Raw genomic sequence first — 27,946 nt, forward strand, 5'->3', positions numbered from 1 at the left:
TTTGGTCAACTGCTTTACTGGGAGACAGAGATTTCAACAGGCAACATCGATTCCCAACCAGTCCTGTGGGTGCTCAGCTCAGCATTCCTGCTTTTCCCAGCCTCTGGAGTGCAGGGGGCTCCGCAGAGTCCCAGAGCTTCCTCGGGATGTCCGGCAGCCGTCTGAGCTGGAATCCTAAGCCACATCCTGGCTTTGCAGTCCCAATCCGAGCCTGGAATTTTGGCTGGATGAATTCTCAGTGAAGGGTGATGAATCTGAGTCCAGATTTTCCTTGTTGTCCCAGTGGTGGCTTCCTGGAGTCTCCCATTCCGGTTTTAATTTTGTCATTTTTTTTTTAAATTCCTTCTTTAAGCCCCTCTGAAATTGGATTTACTGACACCTCCATTTTTAGGCAGAGCTGCCCAAATTAAGGGTTCTGGGAAAGGATCCCCTTCTCCCAAAGAGGCAAACAGGGTGACAAATCCACCCCAAAAGCACGTGGGATATGGGAAAACATGGAATTTGCGCCTCACAGCTGAGACAAGCACCAGGCTGGGGCTGCAAGTGAACACCAGAGTAGTAAAAAAAGCTTTTCAGGCTGGGGCAGAGCTCGACCCTCCAGTGGATTTGTCTCCTTGGGCTGGTTCCTGCAGGGTTTGGCTCTTTTTTGTGGGAAAAAGGATCAATCCCGGCCCACAAATGCTCCGAGCTGGCTGTGGTGGGATGGGTGTGGAACATGCTGGTCCCTGAACTCCTCAGTCCCCGTCCCCCCCATGGAATTCACTGTACAGAGTTAAAAAAAAAGTCAAATTTAGCAGTCTGGTTATCTCATACATGGCTTCAATAAGGCAGAAAACCTACGGATACAGTGAGGGCGGGGGCAGCTGGCTGCGGAATTCCCGGAGAATTCTTCATTTTCCTCGTTTTCCTTAAAAAACATTTAATCAGTTAAAGACCCATGTCTTGTACGAAAGCTTTTGTTCCTCCAAACCAAAAAAAACCAAAAAGAAAGCTGTGTTTAATTTCTTCCTCCCTTCCAACCACGCGGTCCAATCCTCTCCCCGCGGCGCTGCCCCGAAGTGGGATTTGCGTTGTTCCCATGGGATCCTCCCGGGAGGAGCCGCGGTCAGAGCTCCAGGGAGCTGATCAGGGCCACCATCAGCAGGGAGTTGGTGGTGACAACCACGACGTGCGGCGCTGGCCTCATCCCCGAGTCCTCCACCATCATGCTCGTCCCTGGAAAAACAGGGAATAGGGATGGGGATGTGGGGCGGCGCCGACGCCACGGGGAACTTGGGGTTTGTGGGGGTTTTTGTGTGTTTGGCGCTGGTAAAACTCCTGGGAGTGCTGGGAACAAGAATTTGGGGGCGGGAGCTGGGAATTTGCCCCTGGATTTAGGGAATTTGGTGGAGCTGCGGCCCCACAGAGCTGGGGTTTCACTCTTAGTGGAAAAGTTAAATGGGTTTTAGCTGGTAACTCTTGGGAAGCTGGGTTTTGTGGGGTCTGGGGGCTGCAAATCCTGAAGCTGGGTCAGGCTGGACTGAGCTTGGGAAGAGGAGTGGGGAGAAGAATCAGGAATTCCTCTGAGGGAACAGCACAAGGGAACCAAAGGCTGATTCCAGGAGAAAACAATTCCAGGAAGGACTGATTCCGGAAAGGACCAATTCCAGAGTCCCAGCCTAAAACCCCGCGGGAGGATGTTCTCCTGTGGCCCTGCAAGGGACAGTGGGGTTTTAAAATGATTTATTGGGATCGTGGCCAGGATGGGAGGGGCGTGACTGAGTCCTTCCTGCTGGGACGGGAAGGACAGGAGGTGTCCTGTGAGCTCCAGGGCCTTGGAGAACCTTGGAGAGGGGAATCGGGGCATGGAGAGGGTGTGGTCAGGGAGCCCAGGCAGTGGGCGTGGCCAGAGGAGTGGGTGTGGTCAGGGAAAGCACATGGATGGGTGTGGTCAGAGGCACACATTGGTGGGTGTGGTCAGTGGAATGGGTGTGGTCAGTGGAGTGGGTGTGGTCAGAAGAGAACACGGATGGGTGTGGTCAGTGGAATGGGTGTGGTCAGTGGAGTGGGTGTGGTCAGAAGAGAACATGGATGGGTGTGGTCAGTGGAATGGGTGTGGCTGGAGGCACACATTGAAGGGTGTGGTCAGTTGAAGGGGTGTGGTCAGAGGGGCAGGTGTGGCAGGAGGAAAGCATGGATGGGTGTGGTCAGTTGAAGGGGTGTGGTCAGAGGGTGGGTGTGGCTGGAGGAGCACAGGTACCGCTGTTCCGGAGGATGTGAACTTCTGCCGGGGTCCCGTCCCCGCCGGGCCCGGTCACCCGGATCTGGACAAAGGCGTGAGTGAAATCCTCAGGGATGGGGATGTCGATCTGGCTCTTGCTGGCCAGGTACAGGGTGGGGGCCGAGTGGGAATCCTGCCTGTAGAGCATCTGTGGGAAGAGGGAATGCTGAGCTCCTGTTCCCTGTGACTTCCTGGGATCACCTCCAGGAGAAGCCCAGCCACGCTGGCCGTACCTTGTACCCCGTCACCGCCGACTCGTCTGCCTTGGCCACCACAGGGTCCCACTTGATGCTGACTGTGGAGCCAGAAAAAGTCCAGGAGATGTTCCCGGGTGGCCTTTTTGGTGCTGAGGGATGCAAAACCAAATGGGATTAGGGAAATCAGGGAGGGAGGAGAAGGCTGTGCTGGTCCCAGCCATCCCCTGAGCTGTCACCACTGCGGGGCATTCAGAGGACAGCCAAGCAACAGCACCGAGATCAAAGTCTGGGTGATTTTGGGGCGTCCTGTGGAAAGCAGAGGGGTCAGGGCTCACTCACGAGGTCTCGTGGTGGTGACGTTGGTGGCGGGGCTGGGGGGGCCGGTCCCTGCCCGGTTGTAGGCTCGCACTGACACGTGGTAGTCGGTGTTGGGGTTCAGGCCGGTGACATGAGCCGATGTCACCAGCCCCGCTGTCCTCACTCTGTCAGCCGCCTCCTCCTTGTCCCCGTCCTTCCAGTACCGGATCTGCATGGAAAAGGACGGGATGGGTTTAGGAAGGAGAGATCTGCAAATCCCGAGTCAGCCCACCCTGGAGGGCCTTTGGGTGTTTGTTTCTGTGTATTTTGCTTTCTGTGTGCCCAGGAATGAGGCCACGGCCTCCTGGGAAAGGCAGGCAGGAAAAAGTGGATGATTCTCTTTAATCTCTCCTGAGAGAGCAGTGCCAGCCCCATTAGAGCCACGTGGTGTGAGAATTATCCCCCACCCCTGGAATCAGAATGCTCTTTCCTTTCACCTCACATAACCTGGGGGAATTTTCCTTGCTGGGCTCTCAGGGTCTCCCATTCCCATTGGAATCTCCTACCTCGTATCCCAGAAGCACTCCGGTCATTTCTCCCTGCTCCACGGGCTCCCAGGACACGTCCATCTCCGAGGACAGGACAGACTTGGCAATGACCCTGTAAGGAGCTGCTTTGGGTTCTGAAAGACAGGAATCAAATCCTTTTCCTGACTTCGGGCCCCGTGGGGAACAAAAGGTTTTCCCGCAGCGTCATATCCTGGCAGACAGCTGGTGTTGTGTTACGGAGCGAGGGGAAGGGATTTAGGGACTTAGGGGGACAAGCAGGGCCACAGCCGTGAGCTCTGGGATCCGTGTCTGCCCCGAGGCTGTGGGGCAGTCGGGGCTGGGCTTAGGGAATCCTCACTCTGAGGGTTTGGAGGGGTAGAGGAGCCAAAGGAATGTCTGAGCTCCCGGATGGACACAGGTCTGCAAGGATCTGGCTGAGGAAAGGCAGTGGGTTGGACAAAACGGGGAATTTCGAGTCTGTGCAGTCGTGGAATGGTTTGGGTGGAAGGGACCTTAAGGCTCATCCAGTGCCACCCCTGCCATGGCAGGGACACCTTCCACTGTCCCAGGCTGCTCCAAGCCCCACCCAGCCTGGCCTGGGACACTGCCAGGGATCCAGGGGCAGCCACAGCTGCTCTGAGAATTCCATCCCAGCTCCCCACCCTCCCAAGGAACAATTCCATCCCAATATCCCATCCATCCCTGCCCTCTGGCAGTGGGAGCCATTCCCTGTGTCCTGTCCCTCCATGCCTTGTCCCCAGTCCCTCTCCAGCTCTTCTGGAGCCCCCTCAGGCACTGGAAGGGCTCTGAGCTCTCCCTTAAGCGTTTTCCTCTCCAGGGGAACATTCCCAGCTCTCCTGCTGCTCTTTACCTTCCTCTGCCGAGTACACGATGGCCGTGAGGCTCTCGGGGCCCTCCCCTTTCCTGTTGTAGGCCTTGATCTTCACCTCGAAGGGGGTGTAGGGCGCGATGCTCTCGTTGCGGTACACGAAGTGCAGCGACTCCGCGTGCGGCACCCGCGCCCTCAGCCAGGCCTGGCTGCCCTTCCTCCGGAAGGACACAATGTACCCAAAGCCGTCCCCGTTCTGGTAGTCCCGCAGCGTCGGCTGGGAAGAGAGAGAGAGAGCCTTGGTCCATCCAAACTGGGATTTGGCCCATCCAAACTGGGATGGTGGTGCTGATTTCCTGAAGGAAATGTGCGCTTGGTCCATCCAAACCAGCCCTTGGTTCAACCCCGTGTCCAAACTGGGATGGCAGCACTGATTTCCCCCCCAAAAACGCCACGTGGTCCCACCTTGGTGCTTTCCCTGTTCCCAACTCACCGTCCAGGTGATGATGAGCTCGTTGGGAGCCCCTCCGCCGCCGCCGAGCCCGGACGGTGCCACCGTTGGTGCTGTGAGGTCCCCAAAAAAAGCAGAGTTTGGGTTAAGGAGGTGGGGGCGATGGAGAGGAGCACAAACATGGCATGGCACCGGATGGGACAGCTCCCAGGAAAGGACTGGGCTCCATGGAATTCCAGCTCGTGCCTGACCAGGTGATTTAGGGACAAGGATTTGGTGTCCGAGGGGACAAGGATAGAGCTCAGAAGCAGGGATGTGGAGAGGAGTTTTGTTAGGAAGGAGCTGGTTTGCATTTGGTGAATTGGATAAGGCTCTCCTACTGTTCTCCCATCCTTTCTGTCCAAGCACCTGGACATGGCACGAACATTCCCGGCTGGATGTAGCGCTGGGAAGTGCAGCTCTAACCCTGCTCGTCTTTGACACAGAAATGGGCAGAAAGATGGAAAATCCTGTGGTGGCCTCAGCTCTGGGAGCTCTCCAGGAGGTGATTCATCCCTTGGGACCACCCTGGGCAGGGACAGGGACCCGGGCTTGTCTCCACACCCACCTGCTTCCTTGGTGCGGATTTTGCTGGAGGGCAGACTGGGCTCCCCAATTCCCAGGATGTTGCTGGCCAAGACCCGGAACTCGTAATCCATCCAGGGGATGAGGTTCACCACCTGCGCTGTCTCCGCGTTGCCCTCGATGTTTATGGGATCTGTAAAATCCAATAACACCAGAGGGGAAGGAATAGAGCGAGGAGCAGCACGGAGCCAGGACTGGCTGGTGGCCGGTGGCCTCAGTGTGTCACTGGTGCCACCGTGGGGACACTCACTGGTGCGCATCTGCTTCCATTGGCTGGACAGGAGGGTCCGGGCCTCGATGAGGTACCTGGCGATGGGGCTGTGGTTGTCGAAGCCACGGCTCCAGCTCAGCTGGACGCTGGTGTCACCGATGTCCCTCACCACCACCCCTCCGGGTGGGCCTGGAGGTCCTGGGGGGATGGGAAATGTGTCACTGTCATGGAAGATCTGGAGGTTTATCACACTGTGCATTGTGCAAGTCCTAAATTCACACTGGGCCTTTTTTTTCTGGAAGCTGGGAAGTCTCACTGCAAGCTTTAGCCTCTGGGAAAGCTCCTCAGCCTGGTTGGAAAGGTTGGAAAATACCTCCAAGATGATCAAACACAAGTTTTAGGTGAAAATAAAACCCACTGGGCAGTACCACGGAATCATTGGGTGTGAGGTGGTTACAGGGCAGCTGATGGCACGGGCCATGCCATTGCTCTGGGTTTGCCAGGAGCAGGGAACGTTCCCACAGGGAATTAATTACCTCTGACGGTGAGCGTGGCTGACTCGGACGCGCTGTCCACCACGGTCTGGGCCGTGCAGGTGTAACGCCCCGAGTGCCGCAGCTGCGCGTTGGAGATGCTGAGGTCCCCGATGGCCTCCTTCTGCAGGGCGACGGGAGCACACGGTGGGGACAGCAGAAGGGGATCGGTCACGGGCCAGAATTCAGTGTGGGTTGGGCTTGGGTGGGTGGGTGGTGGTGGAGGTGGAGAGGAGGGAGAAGGAAAAGATTCCCCCATGGGTATAGAGCTGGATGGATCCAGGATGGATCCAGTGCTGGCCAAGGCCGAGGCTGTGCTGGGTCTGTTTGGCTTTGGATGGTGATCAATGAGTGACCATTGAGTGACCATTGAGTGATCAGTGAGTGATCAATGAGTGATCAATGAGTGACCATTGAGTGATCAATGAGTGACCATTGAGTGACCAGTGAGTGATCAGTGAGTGATCAATGAGTGATCAATGAGTGACCATTGAGTGGTCAGTGAGTGATCAGTGATCAATGAGTGATCAGTGAGTGATCAGTGAGTGATCAGTGAGTGACCATTGAGTGACCAATGAATGATCAATGAAATATCATTGAGTGATCATTAGATGATCATTGAGTGAACATTGAGTGATCACTGATTGTTCATTGAGTGATCATTAAGTGGTTATTGAGTGATCAATGAGTGGTCGTTGATCGATCATTGAGGGATCACTGGGTGATCTCTGCCTGCCTTTATCCACAGGCCTTTCCCTTTCTCCTCCAGTTTAAGAGGGGAGTGATCATGGAATCATGGAATGGTTTGAATTGGGAAGGATCTTAACGCCCATCCCATTCCACCCCATCCATGGCCAGGGACACCTTCCACTGTCCCAGGTTGCTCCAAGCCCCATCCAACCTAGCCTTGGACACTTCCAGGCATGTGGAATTCACAGCCACTCTGGGCAAAGTGACAGAGCAGCTTTGGTGGGCATAAACACGCAAACAATGAGTGTGAAATTAATTTTCCACCCATTTGGCTGGTCTGGAATTCCCCGTGGACTCACTGCGCTGGCTCGCCGGTAGTGGCCCTCGGACTTGTCAAAGTCGATGGGGAAATCATCCAGGGACCAGGTGAAGGTGAGGTCCATGGTGGGGTCGTGGGACGCGTGGCACTGCAGGGTCAGGTTCTCGCCCACGTTGATGTCGGCGCTCGATGGTGCCAGCGTGATCTTGGTGGCATCTGCAGGGAACAAGCAGGCAGGGCCGTTAGCAGCAGATGTCCCCATCCCAGTATCCAAACCATCCCTTCCAGCTCCTCATCCCGCTCCAACAGCTGGAGCTTCACGGGAGGAAGAGGAGGGACTAGGAAATGGAAACGCTTCTCTCCAGGGCTGTTTGTTGCTGGGTCAGGCAGAAGTTTGCTGCTCCAGCTGAAATAACTTTGATTCCCTGATTATTCTGGTTTTGGGGAGTGTAAGGAGAGGAGAAACATCACATCACTCATTCTTTGCCGTTTCTTGCCTGATTGACCCCAAATGAACATCCCTACCTCGGACAGAGAGGATTCCAGTGCTGTTGGCTTTGCCCATGAAGTTCTCAGCAAAGCAGGTGTATTTTCCCTCATCGGATTTGCTGATGTTCTGCAGGATCAAGGTCCCGTCCGCCGTAATCGTCACCCTGCAAAGGAGGAGGAGCCACAAAAGGAATGTTAAAATGTCCACTGGACATTTGGGAAATTCCACTGATTTTGGAGAAACCGGGGACAAAATCAGGCGGGGAAAAAAAATCGTGTAGGAGTTTGCTAAAGAAGAAATTAGAGGACTAAGAAAATTCAGGGATGCAGCAGCACATTTGGATCATCGAGTCCAGTCTTCTGGTAAAAAAAAAAAAAATAAAAATTTTAGCTACGTTTTCTAGGTGGAAGCTGACTCTGTGCTGCTACCTGCTGCTGTTGACCAGGAGTTCTGTCCCTTTGGTCCAGAGAATGGTGGCTTTTGGTGCTGCTCGTGGTTGGCACGGGATGATGACCTTCCCACTCCGGGCTGCCGGGATCAGGCGCTTCACCGGGTTTAGTCTAAAATCTGGAGCTAAGGCTACAGGGATAAAAAAAGAGGATTAAAGCACGATTAGAAACGCTGTCCTGGGGGGAATTGCAGCGCCGTGCGAGTGGGAATTGATTTGTTGTTGGATGGCTCGGTAAGAGAAGCGAGGCAGAGTCTGGAGAGCGGGATAAGGGAGGAATTCCTCGGCTGCCGGGTGGATCCTGATGCCTGCCAGGCAGGAATTATGTGGCACACGAGTGGGACAGAGCGATGGGAATGACCCTAACAAGTGCAAGGTCTTTGAGAGACACAACAACAGCTGCTTTGAAACATGTCGAGGATAATCTCTTCAATATCCTGACCAACGCAGACATCCAGCTTGCCTGAAACTCCTCCTGGAATTGCAGATGGAATCGGGATTTACCTGTTGGCCTCGGTGTGTTGACGTTGAGCAGTTGGTGCTCAGGGCCGTTAATTTATATTTGGCATCTCCACGAGGAGATAAACTTTTGCACTAACGTGGAACAAGTTTGGCAGCAGCTCAGCTCCAGTCACCATCCATCAAACCAGGTGGAATGGAGGCTGAATTTTTTTTTTTTGGACCTCTTTTCTCCAAAAAAGAGGAATTTGTAGTGGAAGAGAGGCTGCAGTGCTGCTGCGGGGTATCCTGTCCACTTCCTGTGGCTGAACGGATTTTTTTGTCCACTTTCACACAGAATTTACACAGGATTTAGAATTTCAAGGCTTGCACAGAGTCTTGTTGAACCAGCAACCATTTCAGTGGTGAGCGGAGCAGTTTTTGCCCGCTCTCATCTCACTGCAACATCACAATGTCAGGATCACATCAGGATATTAGGAAGAGATTTTTTTCAGTGTCCCATTGGAACCCAGAGCTCTGGGAAAGGAGGAATTACCTTGCACTGTTAATTCAGCACTTGCATAAACTGTGCCATGCTTGTTCTCAGCCACACACTGATACATGCCAGAGTCCTCCAGGACTAGCTTGGAAAATCTCAGCTCTCCACCGCTCACTTCGATGCGGTTCTGTGCAAACAAGAGGATGAACCCATTAGATGAGAAAAACAAAAAAATAAAAATGGAACTCAGTCCTCGGCTGGGTCGGGGTTGAGTTTCGTCACAGACTCCTCGGGGTGGCCTGGTTTTCCATGCGGGAAAACGCAGGATTTGTTTTTGTGTCTGTGCGGTCACTCGCCCACGTCGCCGTGCTCTGTTTGCTTGACACCTGAGCAGCGGCGTGCAGGTGACACCAGGACAGGCACGAGGCGCTGTTTGTCCTCCCTGCTGGCCGGCTGTGAGTCCCTGCAGCTGCACGAAGCAATGGCTGGGATGGCAGCGCCGGGAGAGGGGATTTGGGGATGGTGCCGTCGCTTCGCAGCCCGATGGGGGCACATGGAGGAGGGATGCGGGGTGAGAACCGGGGCGGGGATGCAGGAGCGAGGCAGGAGGAGGGGCTGGGGCTGGAGGAGCGGGATCAGAGCTGGCTGGGGGGTACCTGGGACGTCAAGGGCTGCCCATCCCGCAGCCACCGCACCGTGGGCCGGGGCTTGCCCGAGGCCACGCAGCTCCAGCGCAGGTCGGACCCGATGTCAGCCTCGGTGTCCGAGATCACGTCCAGCCAGTCGGGCTGGGCTGCAGGGGACAAGAGAGAGAGGGCAGAGCCAAGGAGCTCAGCTGAGAGGTGGCGGTGCCAGGCTGGCAGAAGGATGTCCCTGTGCCAGGGCTGCCGGCACAGTCGCTGGCACAGCAGGATCTGCCGCGAGAACAGCCCTGGCCTTTTGTGCATCGAGAGGCACGGCCGGGTCCTGCTGTGCTCTGGCTCTGCAAGACCAGGGCAGAGTCCAGGGCTGAGGAACTGGTTTCTCTTCTTAAGAGTAAATTCAGCCATTCCTGAACCATCAAATCATGGAATGGTTTGGGTTGGAAAGGAACTTCAAGATCCTCCCGTGCCATGGGCAGGAACCCCTTCCACCATCCCAGCTTGCTCCAAGTCCCGTCCAGCCTGGCCTGGAACACTTCCAGGGATGGGAAAGCCACAGCCCCTGTGCCACCATCCCCATCCACCCTGTGCCAGGGCCTCGCTGCTCTGACAGTACAGAATTTCTTCCTGATATCTCCTCTAAACCTTCCCTCTCTCAGCTCCGGGCCATTCCTGCAATTCAGGAAAAGCTGGAGTCAGGATGAGGTAACCAGGTTAAGTTTTTAAACTTTACTAGATCTGCTCAACAGCTTGAAGCATTACCCCTGGTGGAAGCTCCTCAGGCTTGGAGAGGATCTTGAGCGCGAGCCAAGTTTGATATTTATCACTCTCCTTCCTTCCCTGGTTCCCTGATCTTTGCTGTGATGATTTCAGAGCCCGTTAAGAGCCCTCTTGCTCTCTCTCCTTGCCACGGCCCAAATGTGCCCACCAAGGAAAGGTTTCCCCGATCCCTGCAGGTCTTGGCTGGGGCTTTGCAGCACCTTTAATTAGGGCTGGTAAGAGGCAGGATTAGAGGGGGTGGTTTCAGTCCCAAAGCCTTGGGCCACTGCCTGGGGCACCTTGGCGTGCTCTGGGAAGGTACAACGTGTTCTCTGGGTGAAGGACGCATGTTTAACGTGTTCCTTGGTGAAGGACACATGTTCAGAGATGATCCTTGGGTGAAGAACGCGTGTTTAATGTGTTCCCTAGGTGAAGGACACATTTTTGGATAAGGGACACGTTTGGATGTGTCCCCTTGGATGAGGGACGTGTTTGAATGTGTCCGCTTGGATAAGGGATGAGTTGGATGTGTCCCCTCGGATAAGGGATGAGTTGGATGTGTCCCCTCGGATAAGGGATGAGTTGGATGTGTCCCCTCAGATAAGGGATGTGTTTGGTGTGTCCCCTTGGGTAAGGGACATGTTCAGATGTGTCCTCTTGAATAAGGGATGAGTTTGGTGTGTCCCTTTGGATAACGGACATGTTTGTTGTGTCCCCTTGGATAAGGAACACGTTTGGACGTGTCCCCTCGGATAAGGGATGAGTTTGGAGTGTCCCCTTGGATAAGGGACGCGTGTGGGTGCGTTACCGTGGATGATGATGCGGCCCTGGTGGGTGTCCCTCCCTTTGGCGTTTTCCGCCTCACACTCATACGTCCCCTCGTCCTCAAATCCGGCGTGCTGGATCTGCAGCAGGGGCTCGCTGCCGATCCACTTGGAGGACTGCGGCCCATCCAGCTTCCTCCACTTGATCCGGGGCACGGGGCTGCGGAAAAGCCGACCCGGTGAATCCGGGCTGAGCTCCATCCCCGCGTGGCCACCCTGGTCCTGTCCCACTGGGCCTTGGCTTTGGCCAGGCGCTCCCTTTTCCCATTTCCCTCCATCTCTGGTCTTCCATTGGAGGTGTGGAAGTTCTGCCCATCCCAGTCCCAATCCCAATCCCAATCCCAATCCCAATCCCAATCCCAATCCCAATCCCGATCCCGATCCACGTGGAGCTGCACTCACTTTCCAAAGGCGAAGCACTCCAGGGTCACCAGCTGCCCGGTCAGAGCGTAGGTGTCCGCAGGGAACCTGGCCTTGATGCTGGGTGGGAACTGCCTGGCATCTGCCACGGGGAAAACACCGCTCAGGGGACCTGGGTGACCCCGAAACGCCACCCAAGGGGTCTCAAAGGGCAGAGCGACCCATGAGGTGACTTCCCAACCCGTTTGGGTGAGGGGAAAGGGGTTCCATTTTCTTTTTCAGACAGCTCTTGCTGAAGCCTCTAAAAATCTCTTTTATAACATCTCAGGGCTCCGCAATTCCCGAGAATCCCAGATCCTGGAACGGTTTGGGTTGGAAGGTCCTTAAAGCCCATCCAGTCCCACCCGTGCCGTGGACAGGGACACTTTGCACTGTCCCAGCTTGCTCCAGTCCGTGTCCATCCAGGCCTCCCTCCTGTTTAATTCCCTTTTCCCTGTACCAGAATTATCCTTTACAAATAGAGAAATTGGATGGAGTGGAAACAGGGAATCTTGGAGAGAGAGCTGCTTCCTTCCCATCCCAGCCCATCCATATTTTTGAAGCTCTTAAGAGAGGTTGGAGGGTGACTTGGGCACTGTCCCCAAATCCTTTGCGGGGGTTTGTTAATTCAGATTTTTTCCCATAAGGATTGGCATTTTTGGGACAATCCGAGAGCACTGACCCTCTGCAGCCAGGCTGAGGCGGGAGAACTTGCTGAAGACGCTCTTGGTGATGAAGTCGATGTGGCTCGTGGCAAAGCAGGAGTAGTTGCCCAGGTCCGAGGCCTCCGTCTTGGCAATGTAAAGGTTGCCCGTGGTCTGGGAGATGAAACGTCTCCCGTCGGCCGGGATGAAATTGGGGAACTCATTCAGGAGCCACCGGTAGGATAAACCTGGGGGAAAAAAGGAAAGGAATAAACTGGACAGGTTTGTCCTCCCAGGTGGGATGGACCCAGTGGGATTCCGGGCTGGAATTGGCCCTGGAATGGACACACCAAGTCCCACCTCTGCTCTGCTGCGTTACGAACTCTGAATTAAGCCTGCATTTCCTCCCATGGAATTCCCGGAAAATCTGGGAACCCCGTGCTCTGCTGTGTCCCCCTTACCTGGGTAGTGGGGTGGGGGGCTGCAGGTGAACATCACCCCATAGCCCTCGGTGATCTTCACGGGGTCCCGCTCTTCCGCCGAGAATTCCTGCAAAACTGAACAGGCAGAGTGAAACCCGGACAGGAAAATGCAGCTGGAGGAACCTCTGCGCTTTCTGTGCCCCTCCTCGGCTGGGCTTGTGCAGAGGGAGATCCAAAAATACCATTGGCCTTTTCCATAATACTCCAAATTCTCCAAACTCTCCGAATTCCCCACATTTCCATGGAAGTGCCGGGAGATTTCTCCATGGGATGATGTGTTGGAGAGATTCTCTCCAGCCTTTTGCCAGGCAGGCTCTGTTTAAGCCCAGCTTAACTGGGGCTGTGTTTAATTTACCTGGCGGTGCCAAACTTACAGCCAAAGCGGAGCGAGGCCTCCCTGCTCACCACGGTGCCCCTGGAATTGGATGCCACGCACTGGTAGGAGCCGGAATCCTTGGCTTTCACGGGGTTGCTGATCACCAAATCCCCGGCCACCAGCCGGTAGCGGGAATCCGGCTCCAGCTTTAGCTCCGTGCCGTTCATCTTCCACCTGCCGGAGGAAACGGGGCAGGGACAGGGATAAATCCCCACGGCCACGCTCATGGGGCTGGGCCCGGTGGATTTCCAGCTGGAAGTGGATTTGGATCTGAGCTGTGCCCTGGGAGGAGTGGAACATCTCAGAATTGTGGGATGATTGATGTTGGAAAGTCCCTGTGGAATCATCGAGTCCAAGCTGTGCCCGATCCCCACCCTGAGCACTCAGTGCCACCTCCAGGTGACACCTCCAGGGATGGGCACTCCAAACCCCCCTCGGCAGCCCCTTCCAGCCCTTTCCATGAGGAAATTCCTGCTGATCTCCAACCTGAGCCTCCCCAGCCCAGCCTGAGGCCGTTCCCTCTCCTCCTGTCCCTGTTCCCTGGGAGAAGATCCCAAATCCCCCCCGGCTGTGCCCGGCTCCTGGCAGGGAGTTGTGCAGAGCCAGAAATTCCCCCTGAGCCTCCTCTGCTCCAGGCTGAGCCCCTTCCCAGCTCCCTCAGGACTCTGCAAACCCTTCCCAGCTCCCTCAGGACTCTGCAAATCCTTCCCAGCTCCCTCAGGGCTCTGCAAACCCTTCCCAGCTCCCTCAGGGCTCTGCAAACCCTTCCCAGCTCCCTCAGGGCTCTGCAAACCCTTCCCAGCTCCCTCAGGACAATCCAAACCCTTCCCAGCTCCCTCAGGACAATCCAGACCCTTCCCAGCTCCCTCAGCTCCTCACAGGACGAGGAATCTCATTCCCAAGTCAATAATTTTCCATAAGTAGAAGCGGAGGGGAGAAAGCAGAATTCTGGATGTTTTGTCCCGTTCCAGGTGCAGAGGGAGCCCTGAGCTCACCTGTAGGTCGCGGGAGGATTGGCCCGTGCTCGGCAGGCCAGGGTGACCTTTTCTTCTGCCGAGCCCTCAGGGAAGAGGGTGTGGGAGGGCTGCTCCTCGAACACCGGCCCGTAGCTCCTCATGCCGCTCTGGGCTTGGCACCAAACTGCGGGAGAGGGGAAAATCTGCTCAGCTCCTCTTGGCTTTTCCTAAAATAATCCTCCTTTTCAGTTTTGTAGGGTGTCCCCAGCAGCGAGGAGGAGAGAAGGAGCAGCGTGAGAACCGCACCCCATCTGTCAGCACAGCCCGGGCCTGGCTGTGGGAAGACAACCTGCACGCCCACCGAGCATCCCGCACCATTCCCGTCCTTCCAGAGGGACCAGCACCCCTGGGCGCACGTGGAGCAAGGAGCAGGAGCTCCTGGAATGCCGCAGCTGGAGCTGGGAATGTCCCCTTGTCCCTGAGGCTCCTCCTCTGCCTGCACAGATCTTGCCTGGTTCCTTCTGAAATCCTCTCCAGGGTGAGGGAGGAGAGGGGAGAGCTGGGATCCTCACGGCTCTGGACACACCTGGCAGGTCCCCTCTGTCCCTGCAGCTCCATGGGCTCCTGACACCTCAAACCAGTTTGTTGCTGGTGTGGAAACCAGAGCAAACCAGTGCAAACCAGTACACACCAGTGCAAACCGTTCTGCTCCGTGGCTGGGGTGAGCCTGAAGCGGCTTCTGGGGTGTTCAGACTTGGAATTGTCTCTGGTCTTGAGAGCGAGGAGGAACGAGAGGGACAAAAGCCCCACCTGCCTGATCCACACCGCGCCTGGGCCACCCTTTGGGGACAACGTGCCACTGGGAAGTGCCAGCTGCCTTCCCGTCTCAGAATTCCGAATTCCGGCAGATCCCCTCCCACGCAGGGAATCCCAGAACCCCCCGACTGGTTTGGGTGGGAAAAACCTTCAAGCTCATCCCGTCCCACCCGTGCCATGGGCTGGGACGGCTCCCACAGCCCAGGGCCTCGCTGGAAGGGACACTGCGAGCCAGGGCCAGGCAGAACCCGCCTGGAAATCTTCTCGCAGGAACAGCCGGTGGGATAATTGCCAGCACGTCTGTCCTGGCTGTCCCTGTCCCCCTGGAGACGCCTGGCCCTTATCAGGGAAGGAGCCACCAGCACTGATAAGCTCCGAGCTGCTTCCCCGGCTCCGGGATCCTTCCCTGCTCTGTAATTGAATTAATGAGCGTCTCCAACCCGCTGTGCCAACGCCAATCTGTCTCCATCCCCCCCTGCTCAGCGGGGCCGCTCCTAAATGAAGCGATTCCCGGGAACGGGATGTTTTATGGAACAGTCACTTCCAGCCGGGAACGGGCTGGGATCAGCGGGAGCCGCCCTTGACCTGCAGCTCCTGGGGATCGCCTCGCGTTCCGGCTGCTCCGGGAGGAGGCTGGGGAGGGATGGGATGGGATGGGAGAGGGGCTCGGGTAATTGGCTGCGGGCTGGGAGCAGCTGCTCCCCGTGTCCCTGCTCCAGGCAATTATCCTGGCTCCGCAAGGATGTGCCCGCGGGATGGTCCCTGGAGCCACGCAGGGAGAGGCACCGAGCTGGGGTTCTTTGGAATTAAGGAAAAGCAGGTTTGGGGTCGTTTCCCCTCCCAGCCAGAGCCGTTTTCCATCTAGGATGGTTCTGTTCCTAAGGAAAAGCTGGAAATCTTCTCCCTGTTGGATGTGCCCGTGGGATGGTACCCAGAGCTGCACAGGGAGAGGCGCTGAGCTGGGATTCTTTGGAATGAAGGAAAAGCGGGTTTGGGGTCGTTTCCCTTCCCACCCAGAGCTGTTTTCCATCTAGGATGATTCTGTTCCTAAAGGGAAAGGGAAAGCTGGAAATCTTCTCCCATTTGGATGCACTCACGGGATTGTCCCCGGAGCCACAGTGAGGGGCACCGAGCTGGGGTTCTTTGGAATGAAGGAAAAGCAGCTTTGGGGTCGTTTCCCCTCCCAGCCAGCACTGTTTTCCATCTAGGATGATGGTTCTGTTCCTAAGGAAAAGCTGGAAATCTTCTCCCGTTTGGGTCAGTGCTGAGGGAGTCCCGGCTGGAATAAACTCTGCTGACCAGGCGGGGAAACAATAATGAGTTAATGGGGAATTAATGAGAAAGAATTAATTGAGTGCTGGTAGATGAGTTAATTGTGCTCTGATAGATGGCGGTGACAGGATCCAGCCTGAGCAGCTTTAATTTCGAGATTAATTAGGGAGCATAAGGTAAATAATTTCTATTTATTTAACAAATAAAATATCTATTGGTACCACTCCCATCCCTGCCCTTTCCCATGGGATTTTTTATTCCAATCAAGCCAAATCAGGCTCATCCTCCCTCCTGATCCCACCTGGAGCCCGTGTCCCCTCTGCTGTCCCTTTGTCCCTGCCAAGGTTATGGCTGCCAGTGCCAGGCATCGATTTTCCCACTTGGAATCGATGCCAGGGGTTCAGGTGAATTTTAATCCACGATTCCAAGGTGCTGGGGGTGAAACGCTTGGATTTCGCTCATTAAACAAATCAGGGGTTGATTAAGGCAGTAATTAAACAGTTACAAGGGGGGGATAAGGTTAAAAATAAGAACTGATAAATCCCAGAAGTTCTGAGACTGATCCAGGCCCATTCTGCCACCCCAGAATTCCCAATTTTTAATGTTGCCAGTGCAGGATCCGTCCTGGAGCTCTGGCATTTGGAAACAGGGAGAAGACAGGCACGAAATAAAGGTTTTTAAGCCAAATTTCAAAGGAGTGGAGTGACCTGCTGGGTATTTTCCGTGTTCCATCCAGCTGGGAGAGCTGGAACGACGGGAAAAACCCCACCATGCCTCTGGAATAACCTTCAGCATCCGGGAAAATGATAATTAACACCAAAATCATGAGAAGCAGGTGAAAGCAGAACACCTGGAAATGAGGATTGGAGAAGCAGCTGCAGGGAGGTGACCCCAACGCCTCCCCTCTGGGTTATTTTTGGGATATTTTTAGGAATTTGCTGAGGGCCAGGCCTGGGAAGCCCAGGTGTGCAGGAGGCCGCGCTTCGTGCTGAGCCCAGGAAACGATGAATTTCCTGGGTGGAACATTTTCCAAGCGGAATTCCTTTTTCTGAGGACATCCAGAGCACAGCCCTGGAGCTCCTGGATCACAGGGGGGAGCTGGGCAATAAACTGGTTTTACAGGAGTTTTATGCCCAGAATCCAACTGGATTTGGGTGTTGTTTTTTTTGGGTTTTTTTTTGTTTTTTGGAGGCTTTATTTTGGGTTGTTTTTAATGAGCAGCTTTCTGAGGAACAAAGGGTCAGGGCTTGGATTCCCAGATTTTCCGGAGGTTTTCCCAACCGAACAAAGGCTGGGGGAAGTTTGGGATTTTAGCGTGGTCTCTGTGCACTTCAGAAGATTTAAATATTTAAATCTCCCTCCAGACCTGGAGGTTTTGGCTCTTTTCCCACTCCATGACATTTCCCTGAGCCTCATCCATCGCTTCCACCCTTTTGTCCCGATCCCTCCTGGTATTCCCAGGATTTCCCCTGCCCCACCTGCCCTCAGATCTCCCTGGCACCACCAGCCGAAGCTCAGTGAAAATCACTCTCCCAGGCTTCCCAGGGCGTGATTTTTGGGGGTTTGCCTGAACCCAGGTGGTTGATGGGAGACCCCAAGTCCGGCTCCGGGGTCAGGCCGATTTCCAAGCGGGATAATTGCCTCTGGATCCAGGGCAGCCCCCCTGCCTGGGCCTCCTCGGGGATGCAGAGAACATTAAAAGGTAATTAGATATTTATGAGGATGGGCCAGCAGGCTCTGCCCGGTGATGGATTGGCTGGAGGACGTTATCCGGTCTCAGCTGGAGAGAAAATGTCTCCCTGCGGAAAACGGACCTGCAGGGAGCAGCCTGAGCCTCCCCGAGAGCCAGGGATGGGCCCTGAGGCCTGGAAATGGTCCCTAAAATCGAGAAATCATCCCCAAATTCCAGAAATGGTCCTTGAGATCCAGGGATAGGCCCTGAGGCCTGGAAAAGGTCCCCTAAATCCAGAAATGGTCCTTGAGATCCAGACCTTCTCCCTGAGATCCAAGGGTGAGCCCTGAGGTCTGGAAATGTTTCCCTAAATCCAGAAATCATCCCCAAAATCCAGAAAGGGTCCTTGAGATCCAAGGATGGTCCTGGAGGTCCAAGGATGAGCCCTGAGTTCTGGAAATGGTCCCCAAAATCCAGAAATTGTCCCTGACATCCAAAAATGTCCCTGAGATCTGGAATTTCTCCCTGAAATCTGGAAATGGTCCCAATGATCCAGAATTTCTCCCTGAGACCCAGAAATTCTCCCTGAGATGCAGAAATGGTCCTTGAAATCTGGAAATCGTCCCTGAAACCCAGAAACGTCCCTGAGATCTGGAATTTCTCCCTGAGATCCAGAAATCCTCCCTGACATCCAGAAATGAGCAGGGGGATCTTTTCAGGGCACGGCCAGCAAGGAATCCCTGGAAAAAGCAGGACGGGGAGTGGGATAAATCCCACTCGGCGGGAGGAAATTCCTCCTGCACCTCCCTGAATCTGGGTTTAGAAAGAGGGAATCGTGTCAAACACTCCTGGCCCAGGGGGACACTGGGAACAGCGCACACACACGGAACAGCCCATCCCAAACCACGCGGGGATTTGGGATTCAGCATCCCACGGGCGGGCGGGAGGTTCCCGGGGAATCCCGGGGGATGTCCCACCTCCGCCAGCCCCGTCACGCTGCTCCCACGGGAATCTCTTACCCAGGAAGGTGCCGACGGCCAGGGACGTGTGGATGAGCCCAGCGGTGCCTCCCATCCTGCGCCGGGTCCTGCGGAGCCTCTACGGGCGCGTGGGGACGGCGGCCCTGGGGGGGACACACAGCGGGGTCAGCAGGGCCCTCCCAGCCCCAGATATTCCATGGGACTGCAATTCCAAAATTTCTGGGGTCAGCAAGGCCCTTCCAACCCCAGATATTCCATGGGACTGCAATTCCAGAGGCTCTGGGGTCAGCAAGGCCCTTCCAGCCCCAAATATTCCATGCCGTTGCAATTCCAGAGGCTTTGAGGTCAGCAGGGCCCTCCCAGCCCCAGATATTCCATGGAGCTGCAATTCCAGAGGCTCTGGAGTCAATAAGACCCTTCCAGCCCCAAATATTCTATGGGACTGCAATTCCAGAGGCTCTGGGGTCAATGGGACCCTTCCAGCCCCAGATATTCCATGAGGCTGCAATTCCAGAGGCTCTGGGGTCAGCGGGACCCTTCCAGCCCCAGATATTCCATGGAGCTGCTGTTCCAGAGGCTCTGGGGTCAGAGGGACCCTTCCAGCCCCAGATATTCCATAGGATTGCAATTCCAGAGGCTCTGGGGTCAGCGGGACCCTTCCAGCCCCAGATATTCCATGGAGCTGCAATTCCAGAGGCTCTGGGGTCAGTGGGACCCTTCCAACCTCAGATATTCCATGGAGCTGCTGTTCCAGAGGCTCCGCACTCCAGCTGTGCCTCCCTGCTGGCCACCAGCCCAAGTGAGACTCACTCCAGGGCAGAATTCCAGCGGTGCCCGGAGGAGCAGGAGCTGCTGAAGGAGCTCTTTTTGTCCCCATGGGAGGGGACAATCAGAGGAGAGAATTGTTGTCCCTCGTCCTTTGCTGTTTCCCATTCTTCCCCCCTCCTCCATAAACTCTCCTTTCCAGGCGTTTCTGATGGAAAACACCAAGGCAGAAGCACTCGGGGTATTGGTGGGGAGTGGGAAGGGAGGAATAATCTGGGTTTTGGTGAAAATAATGAAGCTGTTTGGAAGGAATTCTTGGCTGGTGAGGGTTGGGGTGCCCTGGAACAGGATTCTCCATCCGTGGAATTGTCCCAGGCCAGGTTGGACGGGGCTTGGAGCAGCCTGGGATGGTGACAAAGGTGTCCCTGACCGTGGCAGGGGTGGCTCTGGGTGTTTAAGGTCCCTCCCGATCCAAATCACGCCAGGATTTGGGAATTCTCTAACAAAGGAATATTTAATTGAAGCTCTTTATCTGCCAGGGCATCTCCTGATGGCCTTTCCCGTCTCTTCCACAGCCTCCTGTGATCCCAAAAAGATTCCCAAAAATCCACCCCCAACCAAACCCTGCGCTCTGTGTGCAGCCCCACCCCCAGCACGGAGCTCCAGCGGGGATTTTGGGCTGGTTTCTCCCTCTTTGTTACCAAACCCTTTGGAAACGGCTCGCGGAGCGCTCCCCCAGCCCGGCAGGGCCTCGTTTCCCGCTGCCCTCCCCAGAACGCCCCGGCGAGGAGCTGAAGACGCTGCCAGGAGCTCCCGGGCCGCTCCTGCTGCTCATCCCCCTGCTCCAGCTGGTGCTGCTGCCGCTGCTGTCCCTGCCCATCTGTCCCAGCCCCGAGCCCTCGAGCAGGGATTAGCCCATCCCCCGGGATGCTCGGCCCCTCTCCAACCCCCCCTCATTACCCGCAGCACCTGAGCAAACAGCAGAGCCCAGCCCGGCTCCTCCGGGCTGCAGAAACCAGCCGGGCTCTTTGTGTCCTCCTCGCCCAGAGAGAAGGGTTTGCTGCCAGCACCCCAAAATCCATCCCGAAATCCCAAAATCCATCCCAAAATCCATCCCGAAATCCACCCCAGAATCCATCCCAGAATCCATCCCAGAATCCATCCCAGAATCCACCCCAGAATCCATCCCAGAATCCATCCCAAAATCCATCCCAGAATCCATCCCAAAATCCATCCTGAAATCCATCCCAAAATCCATCCCAGAATCCATCCCAAAATCCACCCCAGAATCCACCCCAGAATCCATCCCAAAATCCTGGGGGTTTGTCTTGTCTGGGTTCGAGGGGTGGATTTCAGTGCCCAGAGCAGAGCCCAGCCCCGAGAGCCGGGCAGGGGACACGGGGAGGGGACAGGGAGGGGACAGAGGGGGGACAGAGGGGACTGACAGGAGGGGACAGAGAGGGAAGAGGGGACAGAGAGGAGGGGAGAAAGGGGACAGAGAGGGGACTGACAGGAGGGGACAGAGAGGGACAGAGAGGGGAGAGAGAAGGGACAGTGGGGACTGACAGGTGGGGACAGAGGGGGATAGAGCGGGGACTGACAGGAGGGAACAGAGCGGGGACTGACAGGAGGGGACAGAGAGGGGACCACCCTCAGCCCTGCTGGGATTCTGTTCCCGGACAGGCCCCAAAACAAAGCTGGAGCTCCGTTATCCCGCCTGGCCGGGAGGGGAGCAGCTCGGGGTGGGAGAGGCCCGAGCGGTGGCAAGGACGGGGAATTTGGGGACGGAGCCCAGCGGGGCGGGAGACGCTCCCACGCAGAAGCCGCTCGTTCCAGCAGCCCTGGGGCGGCTCGGTCACATGGAGTCACTTGGTGTCACCGAGAATCCTGCCCCAAACAGCGTCCCGAGCCCACGGCCCTGCGGCCAACACTGTCCCTTTGTTCCCCTGGCCTGTCCCTCCACCCTGGGGACAAGGGCCAGCTTTGAGCCGGGCGCGCTGTGGGGCTGCAGGAGATGCCAGCCCTGCGCTAATTAATGAGTTGACTTTTCCAAATCTCCGCAGTTCCCTTGCTCCGGGGCTTGGGAGAGGCGGGAGCGGCGGAGCTGTGCCTGCACCAGCGGCTGCAGATTAAACTCAGGGAGTTTTTGCTCCGGCGCTTCCAGCCCTGTTTTCCGAGCCTAAATCCTCTGCTGAGCCCCGGGAGCTGCCCGGGAGGGCTCCGGCTGCAGCTCTGCTTTCCCTGTTCCCTCTCCCCCCCACACTTCGAAAACAAACAGGAAAGAGGGGGGGAAAGCTGGGTTTTGTTATTTTTCGTGGAATTCTGGACTGGTTTGGGTGGGAAGGGACCTTAAATCCCATCCCACCCCCATCCATGGGCAGGGACATCTTCCACTATCCCAGGTGGCTCCAACCCGGCCTTGGACATTTCCAGGGATGGGGGAGCCACAGCTTCTCTGGGAATTCCATCCCAGCCCCTCGCCACCCTCACAGCCAGGAATTCCTCCCAATATCCCATCAAAACCCACTCCCTGTAAGCTGAAATCCCTTCCACAAGGAGGAGGCAGCAGGAGGAGGTCAGGGTTGGGCCCGTCCTCCCTCCTGGGGGTGGGAGCTCCTTGGGGCAACTCCGAAATCCAGGGAATTTCTCTGACATTCCCGGGATTTATCTGGCTCCTAGCTGCCAGTTCTGGATCCGACCCTGAGCTCCTGATCCTGGATCCGACCCCCAGCTCCTCCAAAGCTCGGGATCATTCTGCACTGGATATTGAACCCTGCTCTCATCCCTAATTAGGGAAGGGCCACAGGGAGCAGTTTTTCCCCTGTTCCCGGGGTATTTTGACAGCCCCCTGAGAGCCTGCTGGTGTCCTGAGAGGGGATCTGTCCCCGCCGCTAATGGAGGCTGTCACCGATACCTCCGGGAGCGGGATGGAAAACTGCACATGATCCCTTCCCTCCGGGAGCAGAGAGCTCCACACGATCCCTTCCCTCCAGGATCAGGGCAGGATGGAGAGCTCCACACGATCCCTTCCCTCCAGGATCAGGGCAGGATGGAGAGCTCCACACGATCCCTTCCCTCCAGGATCAGGGTGGGATGGATGGAGAGCTCCACACAATCCCTTCCCTCCAGGATCAGGGTGGGATGGATGGAGGGCTCCACACGATCCACATTAGAGGACACAGTCTCAAGCTACGTCAGGGAAGGTATAGGTTGGAGATTGGGAAAAAAATTTTCACCGAAAGAAATAATAAAGCACTGGAGTGCTCTTCCCAGGGAGGTGGCAGAATCACCATCTCTGGATGTGTTTAAGAAAGGACTGGATGTGGCACTGGGTGCTGTAGCCTGCTTGAGGTGTTGGGGCAAAGGTTGGACTCGATGATCTTAGAGGTCTCTTCCAACCTCATTATTCTGGGATTCTGTGATCCTGTGATCCTGTGATCCTGTAATTGATTCTGTGATTCTGTGATCCCTTCCCTCCAGCGCCGGGAGCTGGGAGCGCTCCATGAGCGGGGAAGCAGAGCCAGGGAGCTTGGGGGGATTTGGAGAGGGGCTGGGAGAGGAGGAACAGGCTGGAGCAGCACCCCCAGCTCTGACTGCAGAGCTGCATCCTCTGGAGGACGATCCCAGCGGGATTTGGGGGAGGTCAGGGGTGGATTTTGGCAGGGGACGCCGCGTCCGGCGCTATCCATTACCGGGATAAATCAGTGTAATTCCATCTCCTGCACTCAGCCACCCGAGGAGCGTTCAGGATTAAGTGGGGCAGCTCCTTCTGCCGCAGCGTTCCCCAGGGAGGGATCGCTCCGGAGGGCGGCCAGGCCAGAATTCCTCCTGTGCCTCTTTTATTCGGGATCGTGGCTGAAGCTGGAAAGGGCAGGCGTGTGATGTTCCCTGGGCTCTGGCTCTCAGAACCTCCCCAAGGTTGGGGACATCGTGTCCGTCCTGGCACAGCGTGGCTGGGGAGGGACAAACGGGTTCATTGTCACGGGTTTGTCCTCCTGGAAATCAGGGCTGGATCGAGAGGAAAACTCTGGATTCAGCCCTTCCCAGAGCTTTTTTGGGCTCGGATCTGTGGGTTCCTCCAGGCCCTGCAGGAACACTCCAAACCCATCCTGAGCAAGGAAGGCTCCAAAGCCGCTCCATCCTGAGCCACTCCAAACCCATCCTGAGCAAGGAAGGCTCCAAATGAGGACCAGAGGAGGGGCTTGGGGTGGAGTTCTGTCACCCCAAGCAGCCCCTGCTCCTGGGAGCGCTTTTCCCGAACAATTGGTCACAGCTCCGCCCTGTCCCCGGGGCTCGGGGCAGTTCCCTTTCGATCCAAACTCTGCCTTTGTGCGGGAGACAAAGCCGGGAGGTGCCTTCGGTCCGGACATGGAGAGGGGAGTGGGCGTGGGGGGAAAATCGAATTGTGAAAAAAAAATGTATTTTATTATGAGTGGGACTTCCCTGCTCTGGGCAGAGTGAATTTTACATCTGAGCTTCGTAGTGAGCTCGTTTCCCTTTAAAAAAAAGTAATAGTTATTATTATCATTATAATTATCATTATCATCAATATTCATATTGATTGTGTTCATATTTTATTTATATAAAATTTTTATTTATATCATATTTATATCATATTTATATTTATATTTATATTTATATTTATATTTATATTTATATTTATATTTATATTGTCTTTTTCCTCCCCAAACAAACCCGTTCCCATCTCTCTCTCCTCGGTGCCTCCCGGAGGTGACGGGATTCCAACCTGAGCTATGCAAATATCCCTTGGGAAATTCCCAGGGGTTTGGAGCTGGAGCTCCCGGGGGTTCCAGGCTTGGGCCACCTCCGGTGGGACTTTGGGGACCCCCGGGTGGCTCAGCCCTGAGCCGAAGCCTTGGGCAGGTGACAAAGCCAAGGGCACCAGCGGGAAGAGCCAGGACACTTTTCCATGGATCTGCAGCCCCCAGCTAGGGGGGAATTCTGCCTCGGGAAGGGAATTCCCCCCAGGCTGGGCACGGGCCTGGTGTTAAGCCAGGCTGCAGCTCTAAACTCGCCCTCCAGACTCGGGTTCCAACGCAAAGCTCAGCCCAGAGCAGCCGGGATGAGGCTGGAAATCCACCCAGGGGTGATTCCAGGGGGAATTCGGGAGGAGACGTCAGCCCCAAATCCTGGCTAGCACCTATTAAAGTCACCGATATTCCCACAGGCACATTCCCGGAGCTGCCAACCCCTCTCGGGAAATGTTCATCTTCCCGGGAAATGTTCTTTATTTCCCGGGAAATGTTCCCTTTCCCCGGGAAATGTTCCCTTTCCCCTGGAAATCCCGGCTGCTCCAGCGGGGTCGCCCGGGAAGAGGCGCTGGGCCGGGTGGGATTCTCAGGCAGCGAGGACGGAGCTGAGCTCCCCTCCCCAGAATAAACCCCCATTCCCGGTTCCCACTGCCCTCCCCAGGCCTGGATCAGCTCCGGGAAGCTCAGCCTAAAGCCGGGACTATCCCGGGCTCCGCCCGCGCTGCCGGTGGCGTCAGAGCGGCGGCGCTTTGCCGTGGCTCAGGTATAAATAGCTGCCACCTGCTCCAGCCTCTCCCGGCCGCTGGAAGCGCTCCTGGGAGTCGGGAACAACCAGCGGGGAGCTCGGGAAACCTCCTGGAGAAGGGCTTGGGAAGGGGAGCCCCGATCCAACAGCGAGAGCCTTCCCAAGGGTTTGGGGTTTGGGCATCCCTGCCTGGCTCCAGGGATCTGCCCCAGCCTCCTCAGCCCTCCCAGTGCACCGCTGGCTGCTCGTGCTGGTCATACTGGGGAGGGGCAGCAGCCTCGGGGGGCGCTGGGGTTAAAATCGCCCCTCCGGGGGAGCTGCGGCTGCTCCCCGCGGCGGTGCCGGGTTTGTTTTGCTCCTTGGGATGCTCCAGACCCGTGTCCAACCTTCTCTCCTGCCCGTGGGGTTGGGTTCGGGCTCCAAACGTTCCCAGCCTCGTCGGGGATCAGCACCAAACAGATTTTCCTGGTCCCCTCCCGGTTTTTACGGCTCTCCGGGCTGCCCAGTTGATAATAAATGTCCTAATTTAGGGTCAGGGCTGCTGGGCAGGGCTGGGAATGTCCTCTGTGCTCCCTGGGACGCCTCCCTTGGATCATCCCAGTGCGATCCTGGATTTACAGCGGGACTGAGGGTGTTCGTCATGGAAAGTGAAGGATTTTGGGTTCGGGGATAGGGATGATGTGCAGCTGGAGGGCTGCGCTGAGGAAACCCGTGGGAGATGTGGAAATCCCCACCGCAAATTCCCTGAAAACCCCATCGCAAATTCCCTGAAAACCCCATCCCGAGCTCCTTGAAAACCCCACCCAAACTCTCTGAGACCCCCCCCATCCCTAACTCCCTGAGACCCCATCCCAATCTCCCTGAAAATTCCATCCCAATCTCCCAGAAAACCTTATCCCAGTCTCCCTGGGACCCCATCCCAATCTCCCTGGGACCCCATCCCAATCTCCCTGGAAATCCCACCCCAAATTCCCTGGGACCCCACCCCGATCTCCGCGCGGGCTCCGGGAGCCGGCCCCGATCCCGGGAGTGCGGCTGAGCCGGGAGCGGCTCCCGGAGCTGCCGGGGGACCCCCGGAGGTGCCCGGGGCTCCAGGTGCCCGCGTGGCTCGCGCCGTGTCCAGCGCTGCCACCCTCACCCTCTGCGTGTGGTGGCACTGCCGGCGACAGGGACACAGCCAGAGAAACCCCGGCAGGACTCAGCCTCTCCTCCAATATTTCATGGATAATTTGGATTTGGGGAATTCCCAGCGCACCTTTAACAGCTTTAACACGGGCTCAGCTCCACGTGGATTCCCATTTTTCCATGGGCCGGACATTCCGTGCGCTGTGGGAAATCCTAAAGGCGCGGTTTGGGGTTTTCTGCCCTTTATGGTTTATTTGTGGTAAATCCGCGGAGAAAATCCCAACCCAGACCATCAAATCCTCGGCGAATATTCCAAAGGGATAAAAGTGGCCGCTCAGTTTTGTAGGAATTAATCAGGGGATGGAGAGGAGCTTTGGGAACCCTTTGTCTCCCTCCACCTGAGCCCGAGTGCAGCTGGGCTGGACAGGACCCCCATCTCCCGTTCTCTGGAGTTTTTGGGAATTCTGAGCCGCCCCTTGAAAGCTCAGTTATTTCTGGAAAGTTTGGGATGCGCTGCTGAGCAAAGCAAGAGGTTTTTGGGGTTGTGTCGCTGTGCTAAATCCCAAACACCCGGCCTGGAGAGGCTCATTTCTTGATCCTAAATCTCCTGCGCGACCCCCGTGCTCCAGCTTTACGCCCTCAGAATTCCTCCTGGATCTGCCTGGGAGGAGCAGGGCCGGGCCCGGGCTCTGGGAAAGCCTCGGGATTTCTCGCAGCTCCGGGATGCAGAGGCTGCTGCCTCCCATCCTCACAGCAACCGGTGTTTCCCGGGAGAGGCGCGATCTCCCGGGAATCCGCCCCGGTGCTGCCGCGGGGATAACGCTGGGGGCCCGTGGGGGTCGGGGCCGGCCCGGGGGAGTTTTGGGGTCAGCGTGGGTGGGGTGAGGAGGGAGCTGGGGGAGTCTGAAGACACGAGAAGGAGCCCCAGGATGCCCCCCCCCAGCTTTCATCCCTCTGGGAATGGGAACAGAGGGGTGCCCTGATTGTGGGGTGCCCCCCATGCCCACGGGGGAACGGATCCGCGGCTTGGCACAGCCCCGAGTGTCCCTGGCACAGCCCCAGACACAAAAATCCCCCCGGAGCACCCCCAAATCCCTGCCTCCCCTGGGATCTGCCCTCAGGAAGGTGAACTGGGACACCACGGCGTCCCCGCTGCTCCCTCCCTGGAGAGGAGCCTCTGGGGCTGCTCTGGGCTCTGCCAGCTCCTTCTGGGGGTGCTGAAGTAGTTTTGGGCAGCAGAACCCCCTGCAGACCCCCCCAGCGAGCTGGAGATGCCCGACCCCCCCAGCGCGCTCCCGAAGTGCCTCGGGCCGGAACGCGCCAGGAAAAACCTCGCGACAACCGCTGAGAACCGAAACATTCCCCGATTTTTTTCCCCCGTAAGAGACATTTCTGCTGACAGCCGCCCTGACCTCGGCCGCGCAGCGCTGCCACAAGTGCCACCGCCGCGGCCACCCCTGCTGCCAACTCCACCCCCGCTCCTCTCCTCTCCGGCCGGGCCCGGAATGCCCAAAGCACCCCGGGCTCCTCTCCGGAATGCCCGAAGCACCCCCGGCTCCCGTCCCCGTCCCTGCGGAGCCCAGCGGGACCCCGCAGCGTCCCCGCGGCCGGAGCGGCGCCGCGGCGAGCCGGGCACGATGCTCAGCTCCGCCCGCAGCCCTCTCCATCGCTCCGGGATGCAGCAGAGCGGCACGGAGCGCTTACCTGCGGCGGGAGGGCTGCGCGGGCATCAGCCGGGGGCCCGCGGGGCCTGGCGGCTGCCGGGGGCTGGGCTGCGAGGCAGCGCTCGCCTGGTGGCTGGCCGAGGGTGGATGTGTGTGCCCAAAGCCACTGCAGCATCTCTGCATTAGGATGTGCTCCTCCCTCTCCTCCCTCCTTGCGTGC

General features: G+C 56.8%; 1 protein-coding gene across 1 annotated transcript; it reads right to left on the reverse strand.

Moving 5' to 3' along the window:
* CNTN2 (contactin 2) lies at window positions 1-27,923 on the reverse strand. Its single transcript, XM_038162220.1, has 23 exons — window positions 27,767-27,923; window positions 18,695-18,798; window positions 13,955-14,099; window positions 12,958-13,133; window positions 12,563-12,658; window positions 12,140-12,349; window positions 11,461-11,560; window positions 11,043-11,218; window positions 9,491-9,627; window positions 8,892-9,021; window positions 7,878-8,028; window positions 7,485-7,612; window positions 7,000-7,175; window positions 5,954-6,074; window positions 5,457-5,615; window positions 5,190-5,339; window positions 4,625-4,695; window positions 4,174-4,408; window positions 3,321-3,436; window positions 2,797-2,983; window positions 2,494-2,606; window positions 2,240-2,408; window positions 1-1,215 (listed from the first exon to the last, which is right to left on the reverse strand). Exons 2-23 carry the CDS (start codon window positions 18,747-18,749, stop codon window positions 1,106-1,108), a joined length of 3,111 nt encoding a protein of 1,036 aa, XP_038018148.1. The 5' UTR covers window positions 18,750-18,798; window positions 27,767-27,923; the 3' UTR covers window positions 1-1,105.
* Between the last annotated feature and the right edge of the window lie 23 nt (window positions 27,924-27,946).

The sequence above is a fragment of the Motacilla alba genome, chromosome 26, assembly GCF_015832195.1.
Source record: "Motacilla alba alba isolate MOTALB_02 chromosome 26, Motacilla_alba_V1.0_pri, whole genome shotgun sequence".
In the NCBI taxonomy this organism is placed as follows: Eukaryota; Metazoa; Chordata; class Aves; order Passeriformes; family Motacillidae; genus Motacilla; species Motacilla alba.